The sequence below is a fragment of the Sceloporus undulatus genome, chromosome 6 (assembly GCF_019175285.1).
Source record: "Sceloporus undulatus isolate JIND9_A2432 ecotype Alabama chromosome 6, SceUnd_v1.1, whole genome shotgun sequence".
NCBI classification, from domain to species: Eukaryota; Metazoa; Chordata; class Lepidosauria; order Squamata; family Phrynosomatidae; genus Sceloporus; species Sceloporus undulatus.
Genome location: NC_056527.1, coordinates 2,710,161 through 2,725,333, shown reverse-complemented (window position 1 = coordinate 2,725,333; position 15,173 = coordinate 2,710,161). Strand labels below are relative to the sequence as shown.

Genomic DNA, 15,173 nt, shown 5'->3' with positions numbered 1-15,173 from the left:
CACTATTGCTTCTGTTGATCTAGACATTATACTTTTATTGATGCAGCCTTTGGCTTTTTTAACTGCTGCGTCGCATTGTTGACTCATGTTCAACTTGTGGTGGCCTCCTTGGACTCCCAGATCCCTTTCACACGTATAGGTCTCTTGTTCAGCCAGGTGTCTCCCATAATCCTATATCTGCGCATTTTATTTTTCCACGCTAAATGCAGTACCTTACATTTCTCCATGTTGAATTTCATTTTGTTAGCTTTGGCCCAGCTTTCAAGTCTATTCAGGTCATTTTGAATTTTGATCCTGTCCTCTGAAGCCTCCGCCGCCACCCGGGATCCTCCGCTCCTCCAGTGGCTTCTGTGGTGGACTTCCGAAGTCACTGGAGGATTGGAGGATCCCCGGCAGCGGCGGCGAGGAGTAAGGGGCCGGCGCTTTTCCTAGGCCTGGCCGGCTCTGGAGCCGCTTCCCCGCCGCCTTTTGGAAGAAAAATGGTGAGAACCCAGCCGCCGCAGATCCTCTCTCAGGCCTCCAAAGAGGCCCCCTCCAGCTGGTGCAAGACCCCCTCAGGGGAGGCCAGGGATGCTGCCGGCGGGCGACTTGGGGATCGCCTTATACCCCCAGTCGCCTTATACGCCGGAAAATACAGTAAACCTCTTTTGCAGACCCTCCCGCCATTAGCAACAGAACAATTCATATGCAAATCACTCCTGCCTTCCCAGGGTCACACAGTATATACATACCCACCTCATTTCCAGGCAAGCATTCTCTGAAGATGCCAGCCACAGATGCTGACGAAATGTCATGAATAAACACTTCTAGAACATGGCCTCATAGTCCAAAAATCCACCAAAAAATAGGTATGATGTTACTTTGGGCACAACCCTCCAGGGGCTTGAGGGGCGAAAGAGGGGCCCCACTCCCTCTGCTTTCTTCCCTCCCCCATGTAATAGGTATAAAGAAGGAAAAAGAAAATAGCAAGGGATTGTCACAAAATGTATGTATGAAGGGAATCTGATGACAAGAAAAGGCACAAACAGATGCCACTTGGGTATTGGAATTTACTGAGAAACGGGGCAGGAGGCACATTGCACACAAAAGTGGAGGGGGAAATGACTGGCCAGATTATCTGCACAAATTAGGAGATGGAAGTGTAGAAGGGCACCCCTTGAATGGCCCAGGACCCTTGGGGAAGTGAGTTTCCACTGTAAGACCCAAAAGACCACAACTTGATGCTGCCCGTGATAGCATCCGTTTTTGGCTGCAACCTTAGTGTGAGAGTTCATCGTAAGCACACGGCCTGAGCAACAGAGCCTTCCCTAAACTACCCACCAACAAGTCTTTGCCTTGAGATGTTCTTCTAATTGATCGCTGTGAGAGTTTTATATATCTAATTAACTTATTTTACAAGCTATGTGGAGGTGTTGAGCGGCAATTACTTAGGACTGTTTACTCTGTGCCGAGATGTTCAGTCCTGGGCTTATAAATTGTGGCAATTAAGAAAATGTGCATAAACACACTTAATTTGCTTAATCTATTCCCATTGCTGGAGTTGGGCTTTGGCATCTCAACAGAAGCTGGGACCCAAAGAATAATTACAAATCCCTCTGGTTTACCCCAGGCTTCCAGGAATTAGATGTTAAGGAACAGGCTGGGGAATGTTCCCTCAAATGTTGTAGGACTTGATTGCTAAGCTCCGTGTGCAATCTCCATTACTAATGCTATAACTGAAACAACCTTGTGCAGGGCTCAGTTGCACAGAGAAGTTCCTCACCAACTGACCTGCTACAGGGTGAGAGCTGTTTTTTAGAAAGCGTACTGTGAGTGGGAGTGAGTGATTTCTGAGAACATGACCATCAAATTACAGTATCTTTCTAGGGTTGCCTTTCCAGCCTGCTGCCCCCCAGGGAGAGGCCATAGGTCAGTAAAAGATGAAAATGATCACAGAGTTGGAAGGGACCACAAGGGCTCTCTATCCCAACCCGCATCATAATAATGGCAGTGTTGGTTAATTTATATCATGTCCTGGGGCTCAAGGTGACTTGCAAAAGCTGAAACAGGCACAGATAAAAGTTCACTTCACTGGACATGTGCAAAAGTGGAAATATAATTGCGCTATAAATAGAATTGAAAGCAATTTAATTGCATGCACATTGCAAAACCGCAGATACAGGCAATACAGCATGTTATTAAGAACCCTCTAAACAGTTCAGTTCCCAAGAGCCTGTTGGAACAAACCAGCCTTTCAAAAAATATCCTTCTGCCATTTGTGGAGGGGGCCAGTTTAGCCTCTTTAGGAAGGAAGTTGCAGGGCCTGGAAGCAGCCACTGAGAAAGCCCTCTTCTGCATGTCCATGAGGGTGATAGACAGAGAGAAGGAAAATGTCTGCCCCCCCCCAAAACAAACAAACAAACAAAGGTCTCAAACACACTTAGGCTCATATGGGAGAATATGTTCTTTCAGAAAACCTGGATCTGAGCCCTATAGGGCTTGATAGGTCATTACCAGCAGTTCAGATGGTGCCTGAAGAACATACTGTACTTTATTTGCAAACAGTCCCAGGTTCAATCCCCAGCATCTCCAAGTAGGGTGTCAACTCCTACTTGGAGTCCTGGAAATGGCCAGTGGGAGTTGACATTATTATGAGAAGAAAGTGGTAGCGGAAACACTGCTAAAAGTTAGAAATTGGGGATAAGTAGAGGATGAGAGCATGTTTCTGGCCTTGGGATGCAGCCAGTAGTTGTCCTGGGATACATAGTATTCTGCAGTTGTCATTAGACACAGGAGCCTGCCCCATTACGCCTTCTGTTCCACTACACCTTCAGCCTTCCTTTGGAGTTTAAAAGGAAACTTAGTGAAGAACTCCTTGTTTTAGTGTACCTTCCTGACGACAAGAAGCCATAGCACTTTTAAACTACTCTTGTGGCATTTTCAAGAAGGAGAAGATGAAAGAGTTTGGAGGTTTTGCAAGAGATGCTGAAAGGAAAAATGCAAATGTTTTGGGTGCATTCCCCCTCCATCACCACCTCCCAATCTAAAGAGACACTGTTCTGTAAACTGGTGTTTTCTGTCCAGATAAATCCATGTTGCTTTCAATCATACAAAAGTGACTTGTCCCCTCACACCCATCCAACCTGAAAGCCAATATCCAGAGCTCTAGGGAGGGCAAGCCAACAATAAGCTTCTTGAGTTGAAAATAGTATTTTGGTTGTACTCCCATGTGTCACTGTGAGAGCCGAAGGAAGGAAGTTGGACTGGCTGGTTTAGGACACGGCTACAGTCTCTCTCTATTAGTGCTCTTTGAGGGAGATGGCCCAGACATGCCTATGCCTTGTAACTTCAAGTATGTGACAAGCTTTCCTTCAGACTAATTTGCCTTCTTCCAAGTTTAGCCTTAGTGTCAGATGATGGGCTTTATCTACAAGCTTTATTCTTATTCCTGAGCAATGTGGGCTGAAGTTCCCTTTATTGGAAAATGTTTGAATGAGCAGAAATGGAACACTGGTGGATCTCTAGAATTTACAATAAGACTTGTCTGGCCTTGGCCATAGACCTCAGTACAGTGAGCCCTTGGTATCTGCTGAGGTTTGGTTCTAGGACTCCCTGTGGATACCAGAATCCATGGATGCTTAAAGTCTCATTATATGCAAGGACATAGGAAAATGGTATCCCTTGAATAAAATGGCCAAATCAAGGTTTGCTTTTGGGAATTTCTGTATTTTTAAAATATTTTCAAGCTGTGAATTCTTGAATCTGTAGATAAAGAATACCTGTATTTTTGTCAGCCTTAAAAATATTCACAGGGACCATATCTTGCTTCTAGTATGAGAGGCAGTAACACCAGATTTGAGGGGGAAAGTATTGGTGCATTCACGTCCTGCCCAAGGGCTTCTCAGAGCCATCTGTGTTGGTCAGCTTTGAACACAGACTGGTAAGGTAGATAGGCCTTTGTTCTAACACAGTGCAGCTCTTCCAGCATTTGTAATTTGTGCTTGGTAAATGGTAGCAGTGCTTTTTGAAAGGTTGCTGCAGTGCATGACTGCGTAAGTGAGCAACATGGATGCCCAGGACAAGGCTGGCTTTGCCAGTGAGTTTTGCTTGAATGTTTGGTTTGTTTAACCCAAGGCAAGCAGAGATTGAGCTGTGAACACATTGTCCAGAGTGACGACGCTTTGTGAAAGTGCTATTTGGGGGGGAGGGATCAAAGCATGAAAGTGCCATTCATCTTGTGCTGATTTATCAGTGATCCATTCCCTAAGCATTGGTATTCTCCTTACAGATGGAGCTGAACAAGAAAAAATGGAGACAGAGACAGATGGGCCGCAGGTGGAAAAAGTTAAGGTCTGGCAACTTCAAATATAATTTTTATGGTGCGGTTTTTCAAGGATTGCATGGGTCCAAATTAATCATTCATTAATATGCTTTTATTTTTATAAGTACAGGAGGCTGGTGAATGAACATCCAGTCTCAGCTTCACAATATTATGGTGGAGTTTGTTTGCATCTGAAACAACAAATTTAAAAAGCACTGTATGAATGTGCTCTTTGTTGTAAGGTTATGGTGTTCTTCCCACCTGCCATGTTAAGTTACAAAGAATATCTTTTGGGTTACTTAGAGATTATTGTGAACATGAAATGTTGTTACAGAGCCCCAGAATTGTGTCACAGAGGGCACCTGATGAATCTCCTGTTCTAAGCATGTCCAGAAGTAGTTACCTTCTTTGCTTTCCTCATCTCTCCTTTTCTCCATTCTCTCTCCCTCCTCAGAGCTCTGCCAAGCTCTCCTCATACCTGGAGCCTGTTCACACCATACAATTTTCACCCTATTATTCCACTTTAATTACCATGGGTGCATCCTGTGAAATCCTGGGGTTTGTAGTTTAATGAGGTACTCAAATGCTCTGAACTGAGAATTCTCTATGGCTCTCCCTAAACTTCCAGTGAGAGCCAGTGGTTTGAGTGTTGGACTTCAGAAGACCATGGAAAACCCATGATAGGTTCACCTTTGGGTCACCATAAGTTAACAGTGATGTGAAGGCACTCAGACAACAGTAACAATCTTCCAACTCCAGGATTCCATAGTGGAAAAATAAAGCTATACAGTGGTGCCTCGGGTTACGAAAGTAATTCGTTCCGCGGCCGCTTTCGTAACCCGAAAAGCCTTCGTAAGCCGAATTGCCATAGGCGCTAATGGGGAAAAGTCGCGATTCCGTGCGAAAAAGCCGAAAAAAGCACCAAAAGTTTTTTCGTAACCCGAAAAAACATTCGTAACCCGGAACAATGATTCCCTATGGGATTTTTTCGTATCCCGAAAATTTCGTAACCTGGGTATTTCGTATCCCGAGGTACCACTGTAATTGTATAGTTTCTATGAACCTCTGCTGCGGGAGGCTTATGGTCAGGTTGGCCTTGCATTGAGAAGGGAATGCCCATTGACCTATGAGTTAGACCCCAGCCATGTAGGGAGAGAAGTGTTTAGGGTTTGCTCCAGTGTCTTCTGTTTCTGATGAGCAAGCATAATAATAATAATAATAATAATAATAATAATAATAATAATAATAATAATAATAATAATAATAATAAAAAATTTTATTTATACCCCGCCTTTCCAAAAAATGATCAAGGCGGCTTACAAATGTTAAAACAGTTACAATAGCATTTACAATACAAATTAAATTACAGTATAAAAAGTTAAAACATTACTACAAAAATAGGAACAGGAGTCAAAAAATACACATATCAGGGTACAAACAATCAATCACAAATATTTTGGAGTCAAAGGAAAAAAACAAAGGGCAGAGGAAAATCAATTAAACTAAAGCATGCGTCTCTAAGCCAGTATCTGGTTGCTGTGTCTTGCAGGTTATCTCAGACACATAACCTTCTTAATAGGAAGAAAAAAGGCTGGCTCCCCCACTAAGCCCTGGAGACTCATGCTCTGATTTGGACAGAGTTCCTCTTCTTGCTGAAAGCAGCACATGCAAATAATAATAATAATAATAATAATAATAATAATAATAATAATAATAGGATTTATTTATATGCCGCCCAATCACTGGGAATCCGGGCGGCTTACAACAGAGGGGATAACAGACAGTTCCCTGCTCTCAGGCTTACAATCTAAAAAGACATGACACAAAAGGAGAAGGGAATGGTGGGGGGGGGGAATCAGGTCCAGCATTCTTCTTCTGAGGCCTGGACCAAGGCAGATGGACCGAAGGGAGGGCTCTTCTTCTTCAGGCTAACCCTGATGGAGCTGGGCTTGCCTGGTCAACTCCCTCGCAGGCCGGAAGATGACAGTTATGGAGGGAGGAGTCTCTTCTTCCAGGCTAGCCCTGGTGGAACACTCAGATGACAAATCTGACTGCAGTCACAGCTGCTGTGGCCTGGGTTTTGACCACCACACAGGATTAAGGCTTTCCTTTCTCCTGAGGGCACCGGGGCTCACCTGCCATTCCTCCTCAGAAGAGAAAAACATCTGGTTTAATCATCTCAAGCCCAAAGACTCTTGGGCCCCAGCTCTTTTCCTTCCTGCTTCTGGATTTGTTAATAAGATTAAAGTAACATAGATTTAATTTTGTTGATATTATTGAGTTGCATTATTGTTAGCCACCTTGGTAGGGTTCCTTTTTTAAAAGGTGCACTGTAAAGATTTTTAAAGGGCATTAACATGGAAACTGTCCTTGAAAACTCTTTGTTTAGTGAAATCAGGTTGCCTCTATCATTAGGTCAATAGGGAAATTATTTTTTGCCTAGTGTACATTTACAGATAAATACAAATTGTTGGGGCTGGATTTGATATGCAGTATTGGCTGCCTCTTTTTAAGTTTGCTGCCTTTTTAGCAGCTGTGCATTCATTAAGGCTGCAGCCTCATATGTATTCATGGCAGTTTGAACAAGTAACAGTCTAATGTTGGACATCGGATGATTTTGATGATTGAGTATTGGTGCACAGGCATATCCAGGATTACGACCAGATTGAATTGGGGTTATTGGACTCAGGTTGGTTATATTTGGAGTTATTTTGGCCAGTGGCTCACACTTGAGAGAAATTTGAATCACCAAGATATGTTAATTGAGAAACTACAAGTGGTTGATTCCTAGTCCAGATTGTTGAAAGAGTCCAGTCTTTCTCAATAAGAAAGCAATTGCTAATTTCTTTTGTGTCTGAAATCACTTAAAATTTCTCTATCTAACAGTTAAACTTATCTTTTTGTAGTGCCCCAATCTCCTTCATAAAAAGTATTACAGTATTTATTTTCATGAGCTTCAGAGTCTGTCTGCAACTGACATCTCAAGCTTGTAGAAGTGAATACTCTTACAATGGGATTCAGCTCTACAGCCTATATATGTGGATGGGTGGGCAAAAACTATAAAGAGAACTTTTACATTGTCAAGGGATTTATTTCTTATTTCTCCTTTCCCACATTGTAGATAGAAAACAAAGTAGATGGTGAAACAGCAGATGGAAACAAGGTACAAGAAGGAGAAGAGGAGAGAAATGCTGAAAAAGAGCAGCATGGTGATGCCACTCAAGATTCCAAAACAGGTAGAAAAATAGTAAAGCCCCCCCCCCCCATCTCACCCTCGTGTACATTTGCTTTAAACAGTTTTCTTGTATTGTTCTAACAGCCTCTCATAAATTTAGCTGCTAACAAGTAGATTTCCTTTTCAGAGCTCAGGTTGCTTTGTCCAGTGGAGCTGTAAATTTCAGAACTTCCTCTCAGGTCTTAAATCTTTTCTCTGAAATCCTTTAATGGCTCAGTTAGGAACTCTTTTTATCTTGACTAACCTAACCCAGACTAATATGTATAGGGTGTGTTACTTGCTATTGTTGAGTCCTTGTTTCATCCTGAATATGTGAACGAATAAGTGGGCAGGTTGTTCCCCTGCACTCTTTTCATGTTCCCAAGCTAAGGGATCACTTCTTGAGTGTCTCGGTGTTTTCTACATCTCACTTGATGTTGTAATTTAAATTACATATATTCCTCTGCTTTTGAATCATTGTGTTTGTTCTATTTGAAAGATGCTTTTTTTAAAAAAAATCTGAATAGCTTTTAGAGGCTTTTAGCACTGAGGTAGAGGAAGGGGGTCCATTTCCATAGTGAAAAGAATGTGGCACAGCAAAGCCCTTTCTAAGAATGGCATCATTAACTTGTGAAGTAAGAGAGCCAGTGTGGTATAGTAGTTTGAGAGTTGGATTACAGCTCTGGAGACCAGGGTTTGATTCCCCACTCAGCCACAGAAACCCATTGGGTGACTTTGGGCAAGTCTCATGCTCTCAGCCTCAGGAGAAGACAATGGCAAACCACCTCTGAACAAATTTTGTCAAGGAAAACCCTATGATAGTTTCATCTTAGGGTCGCCATAAGTAAGAAATGACTTGAAGGCACACAGCAGCAACAAGACCAAGGCACCAATCAAATGATCTGTTCCCAAGTCCCAGGTGCCCCTGGGAACCAGCTTTGGGTAGTGTTAAGAAACTCAGCTGTGTAGTGTTTGCCTTCCTTTAAGCCTACAAGTGACTGGACATGAGATAGAAAATTAGAAGGAACTTCTTCTAATGGGCAGTAAAAGATGTTTGATAGTGGAAGCAATTAACTGGAGGAATGGTGGAATTTCCATCCCTGGATGTCTTCAGAAAGGGGCTGGACTGCTCCCTGCTGGGGATGCTCCAGCACTGAGCATGGGTGGCTTTGATGGCCTATGAAGCCCCATCAAACCCTGCGGTTCTCTGACTGAATTGCTTTCTTAGTTGGAAGGGGTCGTTTTGAATGGGTGCAGTGAGTGCAGTGCATTTCTTTTTACAGCCAGTGTAGAGGAGTGTCACAATGTGTACATCTCCACAGATACTATAAGTAGGGCATATAAGACAGCAATTAAAACAATGGTGCTGTATTTATGGCCGTGGCATTCAACATAGCTTGTATTCTATTTACTTCAGAAGTAAAGTATTGCACAAATTGAATGGTGCACAAGTTAAGGTGAGGATCATGAGGTGTTACAACAGCAGAGTGGTTGATATCCAAGGGATGTGTGTGTGACCATGTGAGGCTAACTGGGAGTGTTTTGTTTAGATGAGAAGGAGGCTGAAGAGAACAAGGAGAACCTTGATGTTTGCAAAGACAAGGAAGGCGAAGTTGGGAAGAAGCGAGTGGAGCATGAAATCTCTGAAGGGAACGTTGCAACGGCCGCAGCTGCTGCCCTTGCCTCGGCTGCCACCAAAGCCAAGGTTTGTCGTGTGTAGATTTCTACTGCATCTGATTTCCGGTGCTGTTCAAGGGAGCGCTTTTAAAATGACCCCATTGTTGCAAAGCACTGGGGCTGGTTCCTGTCGCTTGTGCCTTAAAATGCACTGTTTGTGCTCCTCGGCTTCAGCTGTATAAATGTTATCGTTAAATGAAGTTTGTTTCCTTCTGAATGATTTAAGGCTACTATTGTAGGCTTACTCAAAGGCACCCTGAAAGACAGAGAGCCCTTCCAGAAAGTTTCTCAGCCTCTCCCTCCCCCTGCCCCCCAGTTATTTGATGAGCTGTTTGGTAGTTTGCGACTCAAGAATTGAGCCAAGCATCCCTTCATCACAAGCCTATTAACATCACTTAAGAGGAGCACATACTCATGTATAACTCTAGAGATTTTAGTAAAAAAAAATCAACCCAGAAAACCTGGGCCAGCTTATCTGCCAGCCAGTGTAAGGTTCTGTACTTGAGCTCTTATTTAAAAAAATGAAACAGAATTATTCCCTTTTCTGGGTATAGTGGCAAAAGGTGAGAACAGTCTGGCCTGGGCATGAAAATGACAGTGGTGGCAGCTTCCCCTCAAAGGAATGCCAAGAGGAATCAGACTTGAAGGATTCTGAACAAGGCAATTGTGTATGTTTTGTCCCATAACCCAGCTTTTCAGGCAAAGTTATCATATTAGTTACCACCTATAATCACTGCTTATGTAGTTCCATTTGCTTTGCTTTGCCTTTTCATTCTTTTTGGCATATGTGCCTTTTCTTAGCCCCATCTGTGCCTGCTCACCTCCCAAACACATCACATAGCCACAATTTATTATCATTTCTCTTCATCCATCCAGCCTTTAGGGTGAACACAAACAGTTAAGCCTGCTGGGATTTTGTAAATTCTTTGGCATTGTTTTCCTTGGCTTTGTCCTTTCCATCCTTTGTTCCGTGCCCCTATGTTTTTACCCTTGAGTTATCTACGAGTCATAGCAAAATCCATAATTTTGGCCACGGAATCTGCCCTCAACATGAGGTTGACTTGTAGTCAAGTGTATACTGTATATTCCATTTAGAATGTGTGGTTGAAGGAAATTCTTGTGTGGTATCTTACAGAACTGGAGGAGAAATGGCCCTTTAAAACTAGAATAGGCCATTCAGGATGAAAAAAATCAGTGTCAAATAGTCTATGCAAGCAGCTTAAGCAAAGATAAATTATTAGTATCTGGCAGAGGGGTTCCCATTGAAGCATAAAAGCTTCTGTAAACCCATTTAGTTGGAGGTAATGCTTGTTTGCTTGTACCTGAAATCTCTGAAGACCTGGGTGATCACTAGAACCACTTATAGCCAGAGGAGAAAACACTTGTACAGAAGCAGGTTGCCACACCTCTGTCATTTTCAAACTGATTGATATTATTAGGCCAAGGGGTCTTGTGGGAGAGATCTTTGAGACTTAACTGTGTGAAAGACGTTGTAGCATAAGCCTTCATAGACTAGGTCTACATTCTCAGTATACAAAAGCTTATGCTACAACATTTTCACACAGTTAATCTCAAAGGTGCAACAAGATCCCTTTGCATACTGATATTCCAGATTAACATGGCTATGTCTCTGGTTAATAGAATGTGAGCAAACAATACAAATCCCAACGGGGTCAAGTACAGGTTGTGAGGGCAGGAAGTCCTGCCCAGTTAGACACCTTTTGCATATGAAGACAGAGACTAGAAAGAAAGGGGGTCTGGCTAAGGCAGTTGTTTTGGATTCCATAAAACAACACAGGGGCTCGGGGCGTATAAAAGAGGGAGCCACTCCAGGTGGGCCTTCGTATGCCAAAGCAAAGTGGGTATAGGTATAAAATGAGACAGTTGCATAGTAAACAAAGTGTATCCCATTTTGAAAAATGACAGGTAAATGAAACCTAGACAAATTTGAAAGGCAAATAAATGGGTCCTAGACCAAATCAACCCTGCATTCTGCCTAAAGGCCGAAGGGACTAAACTAAGAGGGTCATGCTTTGAATAGATCATGAGGAATACTTGATTGATTGGAAAAGGTGACAGTGCTTGGCAAAGTGGGAGGCAGTATGAAAAGGGAAAGACTGCTTTACAGATGGATTGGGTCCCAATTCTAGGAAAAGAGCGGGATAGGATAAACTACCCAAATATTAACAGGTCAGTTTAAGAGCAGCCCTCAAAATCCAGAAATTATAGTTGGCCCTCTGTATCCACAGATTTCTTAATCCATATATTCAAGCATCCATGGCTTGAAATTTCTTTTAAAAATATATAAATTCACAGAAGCAAACCTTGATTTTATCATTTTACATAAGGGTCATCATTTTACTATCCATTATATTTAATGGAACTTGAATATCTGTGGGTTTTGATATGCACAGGGTGTTCTGGAACCAAACCCCAGCGGATAACAAAAGCCCACTGTAAAACACAAGTGTCAAAACTGTTTTGAATAGTCTCTTAGGATGCCCTAACATGAGTGATTCAATTTGTAAAAACATTAGAATAAATGAAGTTATTACATTAGTGGAAATCTAATCTGCTCATTTGTTGTAATAAGCTCCAAGATAATGTACTTATATAGCTTCAAATTCAATTATTCAGTGGCCAGCAGATCAGTACTCCAGGCCACTAGCAGATTTGGGGAGGAGGGGGGGGGGGAATACATGAATGGCCATTTTTTCCCTTTGAAAAAAATTGACACTGAGCAGTTCCCCAGGCAAATACCAGAGCACTATAGATAACTTAGAAATAAGTCGCCTTCAAATCCACCTCTCTTGTTGCATCCTAAGGCAGTTTAAGCACCAACCAGTTTATTTTTCCAAAGTGCTTTAAAACAGAATCAGTTGGTTCAGTAAGACTTGAGGAATCTTAGAATGATAAAGGTTAAAAGATGGAGTGTGAAGGCATAAATGTTTTGTAGACGTGAAAAATCCTGGCCACTTTTCCTGTTTGCTGGGTCCTGCAAAGCACTGGCTTCTCTAACCTGCATGTGTTCCTCCTACTCAGCATCTAGCTGCTGTTGAGGAGAGGAAGATCAAGTCCTTGGTAGCCCTCCTGGTGGAAACACAAATGAAGAAACTGGAGATCAAACTTCGCCATTTTGAGGAGCTGGAAACAATCATGGACAGAGAGAAAGAAGCGGTAAGTCTGGGTGTGTGGAATTTATGTAAAGACATCTCCTCTCAGGGCATCAGCGTTTAGAGATTCTGCTCATTTCAGCTCTAATTAAGTGACCAGTATTTGAGCTGCTAACAAAGAGGTTGTTGCTACTTCATTCTCCCTAGCAAATACTTGTGTCTCCTCCATCAAACCATTTAGCAGCTGTTTTTGACAGACCCTCTGCATTGAGAGAACAGTTGGAGAGGATGCCCTTACACAGTTATATTGCAACCAATGTGCTGAAACCAGAGCTTGGAAGATTTGTTGAGCTACCACTCTTAGAATACCAGTGGCCATGCTAATTGGCAAATTCTGAGTGTTGCAGCCCAATTTTTTTTCCAAGCTGTGGCTAAAACTGCATAACCTCCCCCTTGCCAACAACTTAACAATGCTTTGATGATTTGAGGAATAAGTCAGACAAAGGTAGCCCTACGTTACCTGTAAATGTTCTCCTGTTTGGACAAACAGACCCAAAGTAAATATGGCAGGGAGCTTTTCAACAACTTTATGGATTGACCTCCACGCTACCTCTTCTATATGTTCACACACAGACTCACCTGCTCCTTTCATATCTACACACACACATGTGTGTGTAGTGTGCCTTCAAGGCTTTTCTGACTTACGGCAACCCTAAGGTGAGCCTATCGTGGGATTTTCTTGACAAGATTTGTTCAGAGACCCACCCAGTGGGTTTCATAGCCCAGCTGGGAATTGAATCCTGGTCTCCAGACTCCTAGTCCAACACTCAAACCACTGTGCCACACATAAGTTGGAACATACACATATACAGTACACCATATACACATATACACCATATTTTGCTACCAGTTGTGGGGAGGTAGACACTGGAGCCAAGTGTGTGGGATGAGGTTTTCTATTCTGTCCAAGACAAGGCAGAGAGGAGTTTATGTCCTCATAGCAAGATCCTCCTCTGTTTTGAGATCTCGGTCATTGAGCTCTATAATAGTTCTACATGGCCATTAAAAAGGGTTATCCTGACTGGTAAATGCTTCTGCTTTTCATAGTTTACCAAGCACAGCCTGCATCCTTGGGCAAATGCCAGCGGCCCCTGTCTCAGGATAACCTCACGGTTAACCCAGCAAGCCATTTTGTCTTTCCTCTTGGAAGATGAGCAGTGCTCCTGCCGCACACCAGATCTCCCAGATAACAGCTGCCTGTTTGATATGCTGGGGAGATCTTTTTTCCTCCCTGACTGCCCTCTGTTTGGAGCATTGGGTAGTGCTTAAGGGAGAGGAGTTGTCAGTATTCCACCCCATAATAATTTATAAGGAATTTGAATGAATTGGACATTCATTCACAAGGAAAGGGAGCAGATTTAATGTTTCCTTCTTCACATTCATCAGATGGATCAACTGGCAAGAGTGTGAAAAATGGATCTTCGGTGCCAGCCATTCCAGGCGGGGGTTTGTCTCTCCCCACCCCACCCCACCTGCCTCAATCCCTACCCTCGGCTTTTCTGCTGTGAATCTCTGCTCTTCCCATACCCAGCAGCCTGCATTGCAAGCCCCTTTGCTGATAGGCAGATAAGGAGAGGACTGTTGCTAAGCGGGAGGCTCCCCAAGGATTTCCTTATTGTTAAAGGAAAGACTCTGTGGCGGCAGCCATTATCACCCCTGAGTTTAGATGTTGGTTTGATCCTTACCTCTTTATATAAGAAGTATGCTTTCCGTTTGAGTAGTGACGTTTGTGGGGTTTCCATCCCAAACGCTCCTGGTGGCTAAAATACTGCTTTAGTCGTTTGTTGTATGTAGGTTATCCATCCCTTTTCATGCCATAATAAAGGCTGTTTCTTTCTTACGGTTGAGAATGGGGAATGGAGGACGGAAGTCAGCGGGTGTATACATAACATGATTTAATTTATGAACTGTAGCCGTTTTAGTGCTGTCAGCCCTAATTGTGCTTAAGTCAATATTGCGTAAATAAGAGCCTTGTTAATCCAGAAATTGTGACAGCATGCATTAGTCGGCAGTGATATGGGAAGGTTTTGTTCTTTTACAATTCCTGCAGTATTTTAACATGTGCTGGATGCTTTATAAGTATGTCCCTTGCTTTGTTAAGGTTTTCCATGGGAGGACCCCCTTTTAAGAAATAAGGCCATGATTTGTATAAACTTGCCCTGCATGTTTGAGATCTGCTGTGCGCTAGACATAGGATTGCCATTGGCCATACTTACAGTTAAATGTTCAGTGGGTTAGACTTGGCTCATGTCTCTTCCATGAGTGGCAGATTTTATTCAGCTTGAACAAAATTTCAGTCTTTTTGCAACATTTCCCTTCTGTCTCTCTGGGTTTCTATCAAGCTTTATAGAAGAGTTTGAAAATGCCTCTTGAGAAGCATTTACTTATTGTTGTTCCACCTGAGATGATGATCTTTGCTTAATCATCCTGCCTGCATCCCATTGTTGTTGTGTGCCTTCAAGTCATTTCTGACTTATGGAAACTCTAAGGGAAATATGTCATGGGGTTTTCTTGGCAAGATTTGTTCGGAGGCAGTTTGCTATTGCTTTCCCTTGAGGCTGAGACAGTTTGACTTGGCCAAGGTCACCCAGTGGATTTCATGGCCAAGCAGGGAATCAAACCCTTGTCTCCAGAGTCATAGTCCAACACGCAAACCACTATGCCACCCTTAATATTTATTATCCTTTCAACAACAAATGATTTTGTTCAACCTTAAAATGATTTGAAAGCTTGGAAAGATGCAGGTGAACTGGCCCATGGAGGTTTTGTAATTTTTACATGCAAGTACCTGCTTTTCACATTTGGGTTT

The 15,173-nt window shown here is 42.7% G+C and overlaps 1 protein-coding gene across 1 annotated transcript in view; it reads left to right on the top strand.

Moving 5' to 3' along the window:
• SMARCC1 (SWI/SNF related, matrix associated, actin dependent regulator of chromatin subfamily c member 1) overlaps nt 1–15,173 on the top strand; it is a 115,602-nt gene that overhangs the window by 76,285 nt on the left and 24,144 nt on the right. The window contains exons 22-25 of the mRNA XM_042474761.1: nt 4,268–4,329; nt 7,422–7,536; nt 9,065–9,219; nt 12,234–12,368. Of these exons, the coding sequence (XP_042330695.1) occupies nt 4,268–4,329; nt 7,422–7,536; nt 9,065–9,219; nt 12,234–12,368 (467 nt within the window). The remainder of the gene's footprint in view (nt 1–4,267; nt 4,330–7,421; nt 7,537–9,064; nt 9,220–12,233; nt 12,369–15,173) is intronic.